The 14889-nt window shown below is 40.2% G+C and overlaps 1 protein-coding gene across 1 annotated transcript in view; it reads right to left on the minus strand.

The window, feature by feature from the left end:
• Positions 1 to 7781: 7781 nt before the first annotated feature.
• The window catches only part of LOC148027815 (alpha/beta-Hydrolases superfamily protein), a 79782-nt gene continuing 72674 nt past the window's right edge, over positions 7782 to 14889 (minus strand). The window contains exons 5-7 of the mRNA XM_087689518.1: positions 8700 to 8946; positions 8290 to 8381; positions 7782 to 8203 (exon numbers count right to left, since the gene is read on the minus strand). Coding sequence (XP_087545644.1) covers positions 7954 to 8203; positions 8290 to 8381; positions 8700 to 8946 — 589 coding nt within the window. The 3' untranslated portion in view covers positions 7782 to 7953. The remainder of the gene's footprint in view (positions 8204 to 8289; positions 8382 to 8699; positions 8947 to 14889) is intronic.

Consider the following 14889-nt stretch of genomic DNA (forward strand, 5'->3'; position numbering starts at 1 on the left):
CTAATAGAAAGTATGCGTAAATGCATGAAACTCAAAATTTGATTATTGTAGAATTTTATATTACGTCAAATTAGATCCTTTGAGTAAATAAGTTGTCATCGATATTAAAATCATCCTCTTGATGATGTAAATACCTCTGTGAAAACAATTAAGAATAGTAAATATCCTAAACAATCAAAGCATATAATTATTATAAATAGCTAAGACGACCCAAAAATTATGAAAGCATAGCAAGAATTAGCATGAGCTAAACTAGGGAAACATCTTATGATATGTGCACCTCTATCCTTACATTTTCTCTTAAATTTTTCATTGACTTTTTCAAGGTTTCATCCCAAGGGTTATGGTAGGAAGTTTTCAACTGGCTACTTTTGTCTCTAGATGCTATGATTAGCCCTCAAATCCATATTTGTGATAACCAAACAATGAAAAATAGTTAATTTAAGGGATTGTTGGAATCCCTAAGTGGATGACTCATAAGCATCTCAAGGGAAACTAGCTTCTCATTTTATGGAATGGGTTTCTCCATCTCATGGGATGTGAGTGTGAATAAGAGACAAATTGAGTACTTTGTAGCACAAAGAACCAAGTGGTAGTACTCCCATAATGTAGGGCAGATTTTGATGTGCTTTGATGTGCGATGGAGCTTAGCGAGGCTCAAAGTTCATAGATCTCCCGTAGGTGTCATAGATCTCCTATAGGTGTTAAAGAGAGTGCAATCACTTGCAGCCTAACCCTGCAAGGTTAGAAGGTCCCATCCATGCAAGTTAGGTTTTTGGCCACTCTTGAGGGAGAATCATTTATTATGTGCCTAAAAGAATGTATCAGGAAACCTTGTGTATTAGGATACAAAAGGAAGTTGATTTTATGTCTTACAATGTGATTGTATAAACTATTTCAAAAACTAAATAAAACATTCAGTGAGTATGTGGAAATGAGCGAGTCTAATCTTGATTATTAGTCTGCGTGGATGGATGGACTCAATACACCAAATACTTTCTAATTAAAGAAATTCTAAAGAGGACCGTTATAAGCATCTTCAATAGTATAGAACTCAAGTAATATTGATTAGGGGATAGTGTAGTAAGAGTATTGTTCCTTGAGATTTTGAAAGTTCTAAAGACTACTATTCTCTACAAATCATGGCGTTAGCTACTATCATCTTCAATTGGTTCCAAAGTGACCCTTCTTACATAAGCATTAAACTACTAATATAATGAACATCCAATACTTCCCTTACCAACTAGAGCCAAATTTTCCATTTCTAACAAAGTGTGACATTCTCAAAAGAGAGATTGGATGGCAACGTGCATGAAACCAAAGGTTTTTTGGTTGACTACTTGAGTACCCTTCTAGGGACTATTAAGGGGATATTCCGCTCACAAATATCCCCCTCAAGTCCCATTTAGGTTGAGGATGCATCCTACCCCAATGAACCTTGATAATCACTATTTCAAAATGGAAAACATGATTGAAGGCCTCGAACTCTAAACTATTGAGCATTCCTCGGTGCATATCGATGTCATAATAAATCATTAAATTTTTGAATTTCCATATTTCTATCCATAATCTCTGTCAAAGAGGGTTTTGCTAAAGTCGAGAAAATTCATGGAATGACATGCACATTGGATTATTCATTTAAATTAAAGACTTTCATTTGTTCTTACATTGATTAAGCCTTTTTTGTCATGGTAAATCATGCACATTGTTAACTTTTTATGTCGATATATTCATTATTTCTTCTTCATGTTCATTATGTTCATCTAATAAGCTAAGTGCATGTTCATTATGTTTATCTAATAAGCTAAGTGTAGAATGTCTCACCCAATTTCTCAAAACTCTTCTTAATACACTTCAAGTTTTTTGAGGGAGGATAACTCTTTTTCAATTTGTTTTATTACATGCTAGTTGCAATTAAAGGGCCAAACATGCAATCTCTCAAATTTTTCAAATGTTCATATGTTTGTAGCTTTACCACCTTGTGATTGGTATTATTGACATTTAGAACTTTAGCATCTACTTCATTGGAGACCTTTGAACAAATAGCAAAACCTTAAATGCCTATCATTTCCATACAAGTTGCACGGTTATCATTTCCACACCTTAAATACCTCATTTGAATCATTGCATGATTAGTCTTCTCTTAACTCTACTTAAGTATACTTTTTCTTCTTGTGGTTGGATATATGTTACATTATTTACAGTAAGTAGTATTAGCGTTGTGATTAATATTTGGACTGCACATCTCCAAGTATTAATTGGTTGCGAGAAATACACCATCATGCTTGTCTAAGGTTTGAAGCATAACTAGGTTAGCTTTCTCATTCATAATGTAGACTACACTTTATATTAGGTTAGTTTTCGCATTCATAATATAGAACGCACTCTAAATTACAAAGCAATGACTCTAATCTTAGGCTCTGTCAACTATAAATTGTTAACACGTGCGATTCCAACCCCCAAAGAGGGTGGCTGAAACACATAGTAGTATCTTTGTTTCTCAAATGTTTGCTTCTTACAATGAGAAGTTAATAAGAGTCAAGATTTCTTATATAAAACTTGAAGAAGCCACCTTAAGGACAACACTCACCTGAGCTTTCTTTAATATGAGAGCATTTATATTAAGTAGTGAAATATTTACATCATCCAAAAAAGGATTATAAAACAACTTCAACCAAAATAATAGAGGTGAAATTAGAAAACAATAAATGAAATGCGTTCCTTCTAGCAAATAGAATGTCATGCTTGACCAACTAGATCTTACTCTCTCATGCCCCACATTTTCCTTGACTCAGTAGTTAGGTTTCCTTTGTCACTTGCTTCCAGTTAACAAAATCGTGGAAACCAAATTACTTTCAAATTTTCATAATTGTGAACAAAAAATATTTGACCCATGTAGTTTCATAAAACATGATAGAGATCTTAGTTGACCCCTCTTACGAGAAACACAAAGAGGATAAACTTCCCTATCGTCCCTATACTTGCAAAACACCTCCTTTATGGAAAGATTCTTAATAACAACCCTCCACAAAAGAACATTAAGCTTATAAGATTGGAGTAACATTTCGAGCATCTTTTACTCTCTTCTTCCAAGTACAAAAGGTACCCCAAGGCTCAACAAACTTCCAACTCTCCAATGTCCTAAGAATTCATCTACTATTCCATTCTTCAAGATCACTTCTCTTTAGAAACCAAGATGCTTTCCATTACCATTGCCCTATGTCAAAAATAATAGGTATGCTCTAATATCATGTCAAAATAAGCGACAATGCAGAGAGACAGTAGGGTATGTGCGGAGTAACACAGAGTGTGTACGGCAACACTAAGAGAGAAGGAACTTTGAAACACAAGAACACAGTGATGATGCATTGGATCATGTTATGAGAAGAAAAGTTGATACAGCAAAGCCAAAGCTCAAAAGATAATTGCATTGTCTTGTCTGAATCAAGTGATAGCACATGTGGGAAATCTCCATAGTGAAGGGAGTGAAATCAGTCCTCTGGGCAATGGGCTATCGAAGTAATCATTGAAAGGTGAAAGACAGTTGTCGAGGGAACTAACCGGAGTCCTCTAATGTTGTTGAAGATGTGGAAGATGATCACCAACTGTCGAGGAAGTAAACCGCGGTCCTCTAATGCTAGGGAATGACATGGGCAACAAAACGCAAATCCCATAGTGTTGGAGCTGTCAAACATAGGGAGAGAGCAACCCCAATACTGATGCCAGGTGGATAATGATGACACCAAATGATGGAAGATGAGCTAGGCTTCAAAAACGTAGGTCCCAACAACCTCTATGACAGACAAATGATGCCAAGTGATGGAAGAGCCAAGCTGCAAAAATGCAAGTCTTGGCAGCCCCAGTGATAAACAAATGACACCAGGTGATGGAGGATGAGCCAAGCTGCAAAACGCAAGTCCCAGCAACCTTTGTGGCAGACGAGTGTTGCCAGGTGATGGAGGAGCCAAGTTGCAAAAACACAAGTCCCCGCACCCATGTGATAAAAAGTGATGAAATCACTAACGCTCGGTGATGTAGATTGTCGCCAAAGGCTAGGATGCTAATGCCAAGTTGGAGATGATGACACTCTGCAAGGAGATCTCCATACTGAAAAACTCAGGTGAAGGTGGAGCCTCATGGAGAAGGGTGCTCATACCAAGTAGATGATGGTGACGCTAGGTGAAAGATGCTCCAAACCCAAGGCTTGATGATGGAACAAGGCGCTTGAAGCACAAGAGAAAGGGTGAAGGCAGCCACGAGCCATGAACCACAATGTCCTCCTTAAAGGGTGTGAGGGCAGCGGAAGGGGCTGGTGAAGGGAAGGGAAGTAGTGGTGATGACCGAAGAAGGTGGTGAAAAATGATTGAAGAGAGTGGTGTGTGGTGGTGAAGAATAAATGAAGTGACTGCCTATTTCAAGGCATAAGCTGTCTAGCATGGTGCACCACTAGGTGGGTACCCACTGAGAAAGTGGCCAAAATGTGGACACCAGCCCTTTTTGGGGCTGTCAGTGTGAAACCCTAAATGAAATGTGTGAACTGAAGTAGTAGTTTCTCAACACCCTGCTGTTTAGGAAGCCTTTTATCATAGACACTATAAGTGGGCTAATTATCTTTAGCCATCCCTATGACCCTCTACAACCACACAGCCTTATCCGAACACAAATTAAATTGAAATTCATATCCCTCAAACTCTTTGAATTTAGTTTTCCCAACATTCCATGTCTCCTCTTTGAATGTTGTTTTCTTGAGATCTCATATATCTATCCTCCACCCAATGCCACTTTTATAAGGAGAGCAAAGTTTAGGATCAACATCAACTGGACAGAAAACATCTTTAAATCCAGCACCCTGCAGCCAAAACAACCTGCATTCAGGAACAATCCCCTTTTGCCATCATTACTTTCAACCCACCTGTAACCTGCAAGAACTAGCTTCCAGGTATTAATCAACAATTGAGTGACTTCTGAAGACTTCATCCTATCCCATGACAATTCCTCCCATTTACCACGTGGGAGAGGAGACAACTGAATAGAGTGCTTCACAACAATGATCCAAGGCTGATCTTCACTGAACATCTTAAGAAGATTGAGACAAAGCCTATCAGTTTTCAACTTAATAGAATCAAGACCAGCTCCACCATTTTCCTTCATCTCAGTGAGTTGGTCCTGAGGGATAACATGACACATGCATTCATCACTGAAAGACCACACAAATTTGCAAAGAAGCTTCTCGAACTGCACCCAATTAGATTTAGAAAAGGGAAGATAGAACCAGCAAATATCATTACAAGATACTGCACCAATTCCGAGAGAGACATCTTGGTCCAGGGAAGTAGCGCAAAAAAAAGGTGTTTCAACTTCATCATAGACACTCAAAAACTGTAGCAAAGAAGAATGATCCACTTTGATAATTTTAGAATTATCAACAGTGAACATCCGGGCACAAAAGACACTCCCATAAGGAAGAGATAACCCCTTAATAACATCCAATTAGGCCTTCTCTTCAAGCTGAACAAGTGATGGTTGAAACACAAGAGTGAACAAAAGTGGACGGCCTTTGGGCCTTCTTTTCGATCTGACCAAGTCTGGTTGAGTCACAAAAGAAAATAAAAGTGGAGTGAGACGACAGCCTTGTCACACAGATCTCTTAGATTGTGTGTAGTAACAATTATTGAAATAACTGCCTACACATATCACTAAAAAAGCTGCCACCATCCTACATAATTACTTTCCAAAACCATCAATCTATGAGGCCCTCAAAATAAGATACCCAGCTACTTCTGTCAGACACCTTGTTAAGGTCCATATTGACGAGAAGTTAATTCCCTCCCTGTTCTAACTTCCGATGTATAATCAATATCTAGAAGCATATTTGATATAGCAACCTCTATTTTTATGCTATACACAGAGCCATATTGCTTTATATTTGCTGACAGGGGAAGAATAAACTTAACACATAAAGTAAGCAATTTAGCCATTACCTTATATGGAGCATTGAGCATCATGCAAGGATGCCATTAATTTGGTTTGCGCCTTTCAAGAACCTTCAGCACCAACTTAACGACCCCTTGCTTCAGACCCCTTACAGTCAAGAAACAGGACATAGAGCCCAGTTCTAGAATTGTGTTCAAAAGGGTTGCAAAGATATTTTGCCATTAAATTTTGTGGAAAGTCGTTGAGTCCTAGGACTTTACCTTTCTTCACATTTTTCTCTGCAAACTCATCCTCATCTTGCTAAAGGGGCTCTCCGAAGGGGGAGAGATATCACTGTCAATTTTAGGACACACATCATTAAGAAAACCTAATAGCTACTAACGGTCTTCCCTTACAACATGTGCAGTGCCAACTACTGACGAGAGATGTTTGTGAAAGACTTTCGCTATCCCTTCTTCATCTCCAACCAAATGACCCTCCACATTCTGAATCACAGTCAACTACTCCTACTTCAAGCATGAAATAAATTTTGTTAAAAGCTTCAAAATCCAAATCCGTTTTAGCTCTTGACTGAACCTTAGCACTTGAAACTTTGTCATCTTCCTAACTTTTCAGATGATCTTCAGTGTTCTGCAACAATGCAATTGCTAGAAGTGAGAAGAGCATCACGATATGGCTTCAACATGTTGAAAGAAGATCATATTGCCTCCGTCCCACAACAGCCTTATTGAGCCCATAACTCTTAGACACTGCAGTAACACCCTTCATACACATTTCCCCTCGTAACAAGGTCGTCAACTCTCTCTACATGCTCACTCTAAACTTTTCTAACCTTGTTAATAGAATCACATTGTTTCCAAAAAGAAACATTCAATTTGAACAGCGGAGGGCCCTTACAGGCTCTCATTAAACAAACCACCTTAAAAGCAAATAATATGGAGTTGTCCAAGTATGGAAGTACCTCCATCACCCTCTTGTACTTCGAATCCAAGAGAATCCACCACCCTTCTCCAAGCATGTAGCATTTGTTAAGTCTCCAGAACCCCAGGAGGTTCCACCCTCCTATCCCACAAACTATGTGATCTACATCACCCCTCTTGTATTAGATGCACGAGGAGGAACATAAAGGAATATTGCAAAAGCACTTGCAAGAGCTTTGAATTTTGCCTCAAAAATTGTGTGCTAGTTAGGGCACATCATTAGGAGAAAAGCCAGACAACCAGGGCATCATATGCACAAAGTTTCCTTCACAACCCACTAAACAAGAGACAATCCAATCTTTCTCAACAGAGGAACCCACCAAAACCTGGAAAATTTATTTTTCCAGAATCTGAAATAATGTAAACTGCAGTGAGCCTGATACATACCGACATGGGTCATGACGAGGAAGAACACACAAGCTGTAACAAAGTCATAACACCTAGAGCAAAGAGATTCAATGGGGAGCAACATGCATGCTTTGTGCATGCTCTTATTACTTCCAGCAACCGCTCCTTGCTTGGCATCAACCAACCTTTGCATGTCCAAAGCCATAGCTTGAAAGACAACCAGTAGATCCAACTTTCCTTTAGCAAGATTAGCACAGGAATCTAGTTCCATATCTCCATTGTTGGCCCTCTGAGATTTGGAGACTCCCCCCCATCAGGGCCCTGTTCACGTTGCCTCTTACCCTGCATGCTAGAGGAACAATAGACACCCAAAGCGCTTCCCAGGCTGGCACGCCCCACCCAACCCACAGAGCATCAGCTGCTAGTTCTGACAGAGTATTTCCCACCTAAGACTCAAGTGCTCTCTTCTTAGTCCTTCCAACACTCACTGAAAGTTTGCTAGAGCATCATGCAAGGAAATTATTCAAGGTTAAGAACTGCGCTACTTGGAAAAGTGATTTACATGGTGACAAAGAAGGTTTTAACATGTGGCTACTGAACTTTGGAAGCGAGAGTGAACTGGTGGTACTAATTCCAAACCTGGATGAAGCAATCACTTGCCAAAACCATAAGCAATATTACATTGAACAGATCAGCTGAAAGATGACATCCACTTGATTAAAGCATCGTTCACCAATTCAGGAGATTCATCATGAGGACAGTGGCCAGCCTGCAACCTGACAACTGAGCTTTCAGGGTACAAAGATTTGATCATTTCCACTTTTGATGCTCCCATCCAAGGATCTAAATCTCCCCACAAAAGTAAGAGGGGACATGAAAGTTTTGCCAGAAGTTGATTCAAAGTAATGTTCGAACGGTTGAAAAGAACTTGGCTCATTAACCTATGTAAGTGAACATTACAACCTTGTTAGTGCACTTATCCAAAACAAAATATAATATCGATCCATTGTTATATGAAGCACCTCACCTGTAATAAACCTCTCCTGCATTGGGATCTTTTGTGGGGTGTACTATGGAATCCACAAGATAATCATCAACATTTACCTTATCTATGTACACCTGTAGATAGCCATGACCATATGTAAGGCATTCCCCAATTATCAACAACAACAAAACACTTTTCAGACATATAAGGTATGGTAAGTAACAGCAACAACATTCCCCAGTGATCATCAACGATGGTGAACTTTTTCAGATATGTAAGGTATGATGAGAAATAGCATCAACAAGAATCAAGACACACTTCTCTTCTTGATTTATGTGTTAATAAAAGGTTGGTGTTCCTTTCTTCATATAGAACATTTGGTGTCGCAAAAGATGCTATAATAACTGGTTCTATAGAATAACTAATTTAATGCTTCTGTTCTAGCAACTTACATTGTTCAGAACAGATCGAATACGTCCAGGCTGCTTAGCTTGCCAAAATGCAAACACTATTGCAATTTTTCGACCCCAATCCCTCAGAGGAGTCCATATAAGCCTTTGCACAGCGGTCTCTTGTAAAACTTCCTTCTTACTCTCAGTTTCAGGAGTATCAAACTGCCCAGAAGCATTTAGAAGAGCAACACCAGAGACTAGATCAGGATAACTTGCAGCACTGTATAACACAGTAAATCCACCAACACTACAAAGCACAAAAAGTATTAGCTTAGTCTCTCTTTTCGCCTGCTGTTCTCTCTCCAAACCCTACCTTACTCGCTCCCTCCCTCTTTCCATAATGACCATGTCACTCACACTCCTCGCACCAACTCTAGACCAAGGTAAATTTCAGAGACACACAAGCTGCCAAAAAGACAATGGACTCACCACATCTACTAGAGATAACGAGGGAAGAAATTTTTATGCCAGACAAGCTAATTCTAGATTTTCATTACTTAAAATAATCTCATAGGTCTTATGACCTTTTGAAGATATCGATGATAACTTTCATTCATTCATTCTTAAAACCATCATACAGAGGGCCAACCAAGATTTTAGGATTTGATTTTGTATCAGGGTCAATTATTGGGCACTTCGAGCACGTGAGCATATCTGCCCTGCTGTTAATGGATGGCACTCATGGGCAAGGTTACGATACTTCACAAGGCTTTCAGCAACAATTCTCTGCAGTATTACAATTCAGCAAAGACTTCCCCAACCAACAATACTTGATTTCCACATCGATAGATATCACAGAATCTCTAATGAAATGGAAAATCAGATGGTAGTCCAGTGTAGTTTAAATGCAATGCAAAGGCAACAAAAGCAGGTGCAAGCGGATGCAGACATGTCTTCCCCTAGATTCTATCACTTTCAGTCATCTCAAAATTCTCTCAATTTCATGAACATTGACATTCACAACCAAATACAATGTCAAACGTGAGGTGCCCAACTGACAAGACCTCAGTGACACCATTTTAGTGGCCCATCAAGAGATATTCCTGAGTGGTGCCGCCTAATACTCCTTAGAATAACACAAGGTTTGTCACCTAGGTTCACTTGACTCCACTTCATGACGGAAGGTTCCAGCCGTAACCCACAAGGATCGACCTGAATCCAAGTCCTTAGAGTAGATTAAGGTCATCTATTGGTTGATCTAGCATCGGTCTTTGAGCATCCACTTTGTGCTAGATCACCCAAACTGAGGAAGATTGTGTCATAATTGTTTCAAAGAGAATAAGAAACCAAGGGGAGTGCAGCACGTCAACCCTTCTATCCGTGGGACATGGTCTCATTTTGGTCCCCTAAAGTTACATGAGTCAAAGGGTCCTACTTCATTATCTAGTGGATCATCGTATAAATTCCTATCTATCATTACTTGCAAGAAAACTCTCGGCTAACCAAGACCGCCCTACTTTGGGATGGACCCGCTGGGGGTCTTGCCCTCCTGCTTTCCTCTTTGCATCATCTTTAGTTGTCTAATTACTTACCACCCTTATGTTTCAGCACATAAAGGCAACTTCCTTAATTAACCTTTTAAGACATTGGATTCATTCACGTAATTTATATCACAACACTCAAACAAGATAAAACAGAAGCAATTCCAAACAGTTCCTTTATTCATTTTCTTATTACGAATTCTTCTTCTACCCATACAGGAGTATTATAATTTCTCCTTCTGTCCATATGGAAGTAATAACCCAAAGGTTCAATCCCACCAAGACTCCACCTTAACAAGTATCAAGGCTTCCTAAAAATACCATCTTGGATCACACAGGGATTAGTCAATTCCTAGGCGTATAAAAAATTTACTAGCCAAAGCTCCCCTGGTACCCTTACTACCTCCTATCTATCGTCCTCCCTACAAAGTGACCTCTTGCCATCAAGGCCAATCTGAGCTCTCCCAAGTAGTAAAACCGACCCCTTTGGTGTAGGATTTTGCAACTAGCCTTGAGGGGGGTCTAGTGCAATCCTTTCTTTTAACCTTTTAATAATACAATCCAAGGCAATCAACCTATCATCATCAGCTACTAGGGAAATATTCATTTTCAATAACATCAATCCAAAAGATCACTTTGAATATTTCATCAACCAATTATCTTGGCTAGGGATGCCATCTATTTCCCAAGTGAGTAAACCTTATCTTAAAAAGACCAATTCAACAAACCAAAACAATGTCCTAGAATAGTTCGCAAATAAAATACAATCCACAACAAGGTTCCTCTTCAACTAAATCATGTTATCCAAGCAACTCGTGCTACTAATTATACTAGTCTAATTTTTACATTTACTAAATTGTAGCTTATCTTCAACTACTAGATCACTTATCCTTCTCAGCATTTGCTTTAGAAAAAGAAGGTCCAACTTTATAAAAGACACCTAGAAAACTTGTGATATGGGTGGAATAGTTGTTCTAGCCATAGTCGTGTGCTTGGAGTTTGAAGTGCTTTTCTTGGGTGCCATGTTACCTCTTGTTTGAAGGTCGAGCTTCACATACAAAATCCCCTTCTTAATCTTCACCTAATAGATCTTCACCAATCGACTTGAGCTTGCTTCAAGGAGATGATGGATAATGACTAAGAGTATGGCTTTGTGAAAATAGCTACAAAAGAATAGGTGTATTGGGGAAGGCCGGAACAGTTGCCAAAGAGTTGAAGAAATCTTTTCCCTTGCACTATCTGCCTTTCTCTATCTCTCCCTCTCTATCCCTCTCAATTTCTCTCTCTCATTTTCCATTTCAATTTATAATGTAGACCTAGACATAATTTTGTTTTCTTCTCTGATGAGAGATGATGATTTAGTTGTATTAGTTATGGTCTCATAGGCCATTCTGGCCTTTTAGAGATGTATCTTTCTTTTCTCTCTATCTCACAATCCTCTCTCTCTCTCTCTCTTTTACGGGATCGCCTGACGGGGATGTTGTGATGGGATCACTAACGGGGATGCTGACGGGATCGCCTGAGCTATTGGGATTTTTTCAATGATCATTGACGGGGATGCTGTGATGAGATCGCCTGAGCTATCGTGATCGCTGACGAAATACTGATGGGGATACTGGCGTGAGTGACAGGATGCTGGCATGAGTGACGGGATGATGAGGAGACGTGTCTGGCGTGAGTGACGGGATGCTGCGTGACGAGACGTGCTTGGCGTGACGGACGTGTTTGGCGCGAGTGACAAGAGCTGGCGTGATTGTCATGTGCGTCCTACAAGAGGCAGCAGTCTGGTGGGAGCAACAGCAGTGACAGTAGTCTGGCAAGACTGGCGTGAGTGCTAATCTGAAGGAGCTGCTCTGCAAGGTCACGTCTCTGCACAGGGAGACAGCCACTGTCTTGCAGGGACACGAATGTACTCAGAATGACATGAATGCAGACCTGGGTGAACGTATTGATGCACTGGCCTATGGACTAGGCAATGATGCATTGACTTTGATTTTGATCATGTCATGGAGTATGCAGTAATGCACTGACTAGGACTGCAATTTGTATTTCTGCAGTGACTATAAACAGTGTGAAGGCATTTGGGTTCGCAAAAGATTACTGGGCTTGCAAAAATTTAGTGAGGGTTTAGGGAAACCCTGGAAATTTGCAGGAATCACAGAATTTGCTCTGATTTTGACAGTTCAAAGTACAAGCTGAGTGGCTTTGCACACACTGTGTGAGAGATGGATAATGTAGACAAATGCAAGCATCAAACCGTGGAAAATGAATATCTGGGAGACGAATCTAATCAAGAACTAACACAACCGTCAATGGAAGCAATGTTCAACACCCCTTCTAAGAACACACGGTACAAGAAGTATGGCTGAAGGATCCGTAATTGGACCGTCTCCCCTGCATCTGATAGGCATGGAAAGACCTCACGCACCATGAATGAAAAGAAATACGAAGAAATTCATCTCATGATTCGCTCTGAACTACGAATTATGAAACAAGAATTGGAGAAAGAAATACGAGAGCAGGTCAAAGCCAAACTGATAGTAAATCAGAGGGCAAAAATGCAAGACATGCAAATAAAGATTAAGAATGACTTACAAGCACAAATGCTGTCCGAAATGCATAAGCTGAAAACTGAAATGCTGAAAGTGGTAGATGCCTACAAATCTGAAATCTTGAATACATTTAAGAAAAAAGAAATGAATGTGCAAGAAGAACTACAAAAAGAGAAAGAGGCTTTGAAGGCATGTGAAAGGGAGGTTCACTCATGGGCAGAAGTAGCAAAGACAACATAGAAGTAAATAGAAGAAGCCAACCCATGGATTGAGGTAGTAAAAAAGAATAAGGGAACATCTGTGAACAAGACTGAAGTAATGAATGCTACCTTGGAAGAAGAGGCTAGGAGACGGGCTAGGTGTTTACACGTATGGGTAGTAGGATGGGAGGAGAAGAGCAGCCACAGGAAGATGCTAAGACACTTGCTGACAAAAATTGGGGCTTCAGACGTACCCATCGTCAGTGCTTGGAGAGTGGGGAAAGAGGACTCTAAGTCCAAGGCTCTAATTTTTCGCTTCGGGGACATAGAGAAAAAAAAGGCCTTCCTCTCCAAGAGGAGAGCCCTCAAGGGTGAGAAGATCTATTTGGATGAGGACCTTACCCTAGCACAAATAGCACATGGCAGAGAACACATGCCCAAGGTATTGGAGGCTCGCAAAGAGAGAAAGTGGGTTGTTTGTAGGGATGGACGAGTCATCATAACCGACAAAAGGACTTCATGACGATACAAGGCCTATGAGACACTTCAGATGTCATTATGGAATTGTAATGGAGCCCTACTCTTGGACGCTGGTTACTTTGAAAATAGCTTCCGAAACATAGATATAGCAATCTACATAGAAACACACCAATGTAAAGGTAGCCAACTACCAAACGTGCGGAATACAAGTGGGAAAGTGTATTTCGTCCAGCAGCTAGAAAATAAGGAAGCACTAGGGGTTCTGAGGTGTGGCCATACTATAGCGGAAAGACCTCAAAGGGATAGTGCAAGTAATGAAAAGAGATGATGATACACGATATTTATGGATTAGGATACATGCAGGAAGACCATGGGATATATTCATCGCAATATGCTACTTTCCTCTTGCAAATTCTACCTATGCCACACGAGATGGATCTCCCTTTGATGTACTTTATGACGATATCATGAGATATGCTAGCATCGGGGACATATTATAGGTAGGAGATTTCAATGCACGCACTGGAGATAGACAAAGTGACTTTTATATGCATGATAATGCCATGTTCAAAGAGATCGACATAGATGAAATAGGCCTACGCAGGAGAGCCCAGGATAAAGAAGTGGGTACCTATGTGACACACCTATTGACTTTGGGAAGTGGACATAGACTAGCCATCTTTAATGGCCTGCCACAATGGCCAAGATCTGACAATTTGACATGCTGGAATCACAAAGGAGGGGCAAGTACTGTGGACTACTTGATGGGCTCACCAGCTTTGATACCAAACATCCAAAACTTTGAGATATCTAAGAGACCAATTGGCATAGCACCAGATCATGCTATTTTGACATTCATGCTCTCTTGTGTACATATGAAACATGAAACACCATGCCTCCTTAGACATCCCAAATACTACTTTACAAAAGACACCTCACATATCTACTCTGGTTCTCTGCAGACCAATTTACATACATTGGACTTGAGTAGATCATTGGAAGAATGTACAAGGGATTTAGCAAAGGCCATACATGGATCAGCCATGTATGCATTCCCACACACCTTGCCCCAATGTAGACCCACACGATCTACTGCTCCCCGAAATAGCTGGTATGATGATGAGTGTAGAGTCACCCGAGCTCGCTTACAGAAAGAAGTGGAGCTAGGCACTCAGACACATCGCCAAGCAAAGGCGTTCTTCAAATGCCTTGTGCGGAAGAAGAAACAAGACTACTTAGCAAAAGCAGAAGCAGAGATATATCAGTTATTTTTGGGGCGGGATAGCAAGAGTGCATGGAAGATATTTCATGAAAGACAGCCCCCCATACAGATTACATTACCAGATGCTTGGCTTGACTATGGGAGACAGCTCTATGGCCTGCCAAGATAGCAACCACCTATGCAGCCCCCACAAGCTTGTAGACCAACACAGTGGTCTTTCTTAACATGAAAAATGGTTAGGGATGCAATTTATAG

This window comes from Lygodium microphyllum, chromosome 12 (assembly GCF_053477565.2).
Source record: "Lygodium microphyllum isolate KBCC chromosome 12, Lygodium_microphyllum_v1.1.10, whole genome shotgun sequence".
NCBI classification, from domain to species: Eukaryota; Viridiplantae; Streptophyta; class Polypodiopsida; order Schizaeales; family Lygodiaceae; genus Lygodium; species Lygodium microphyllum.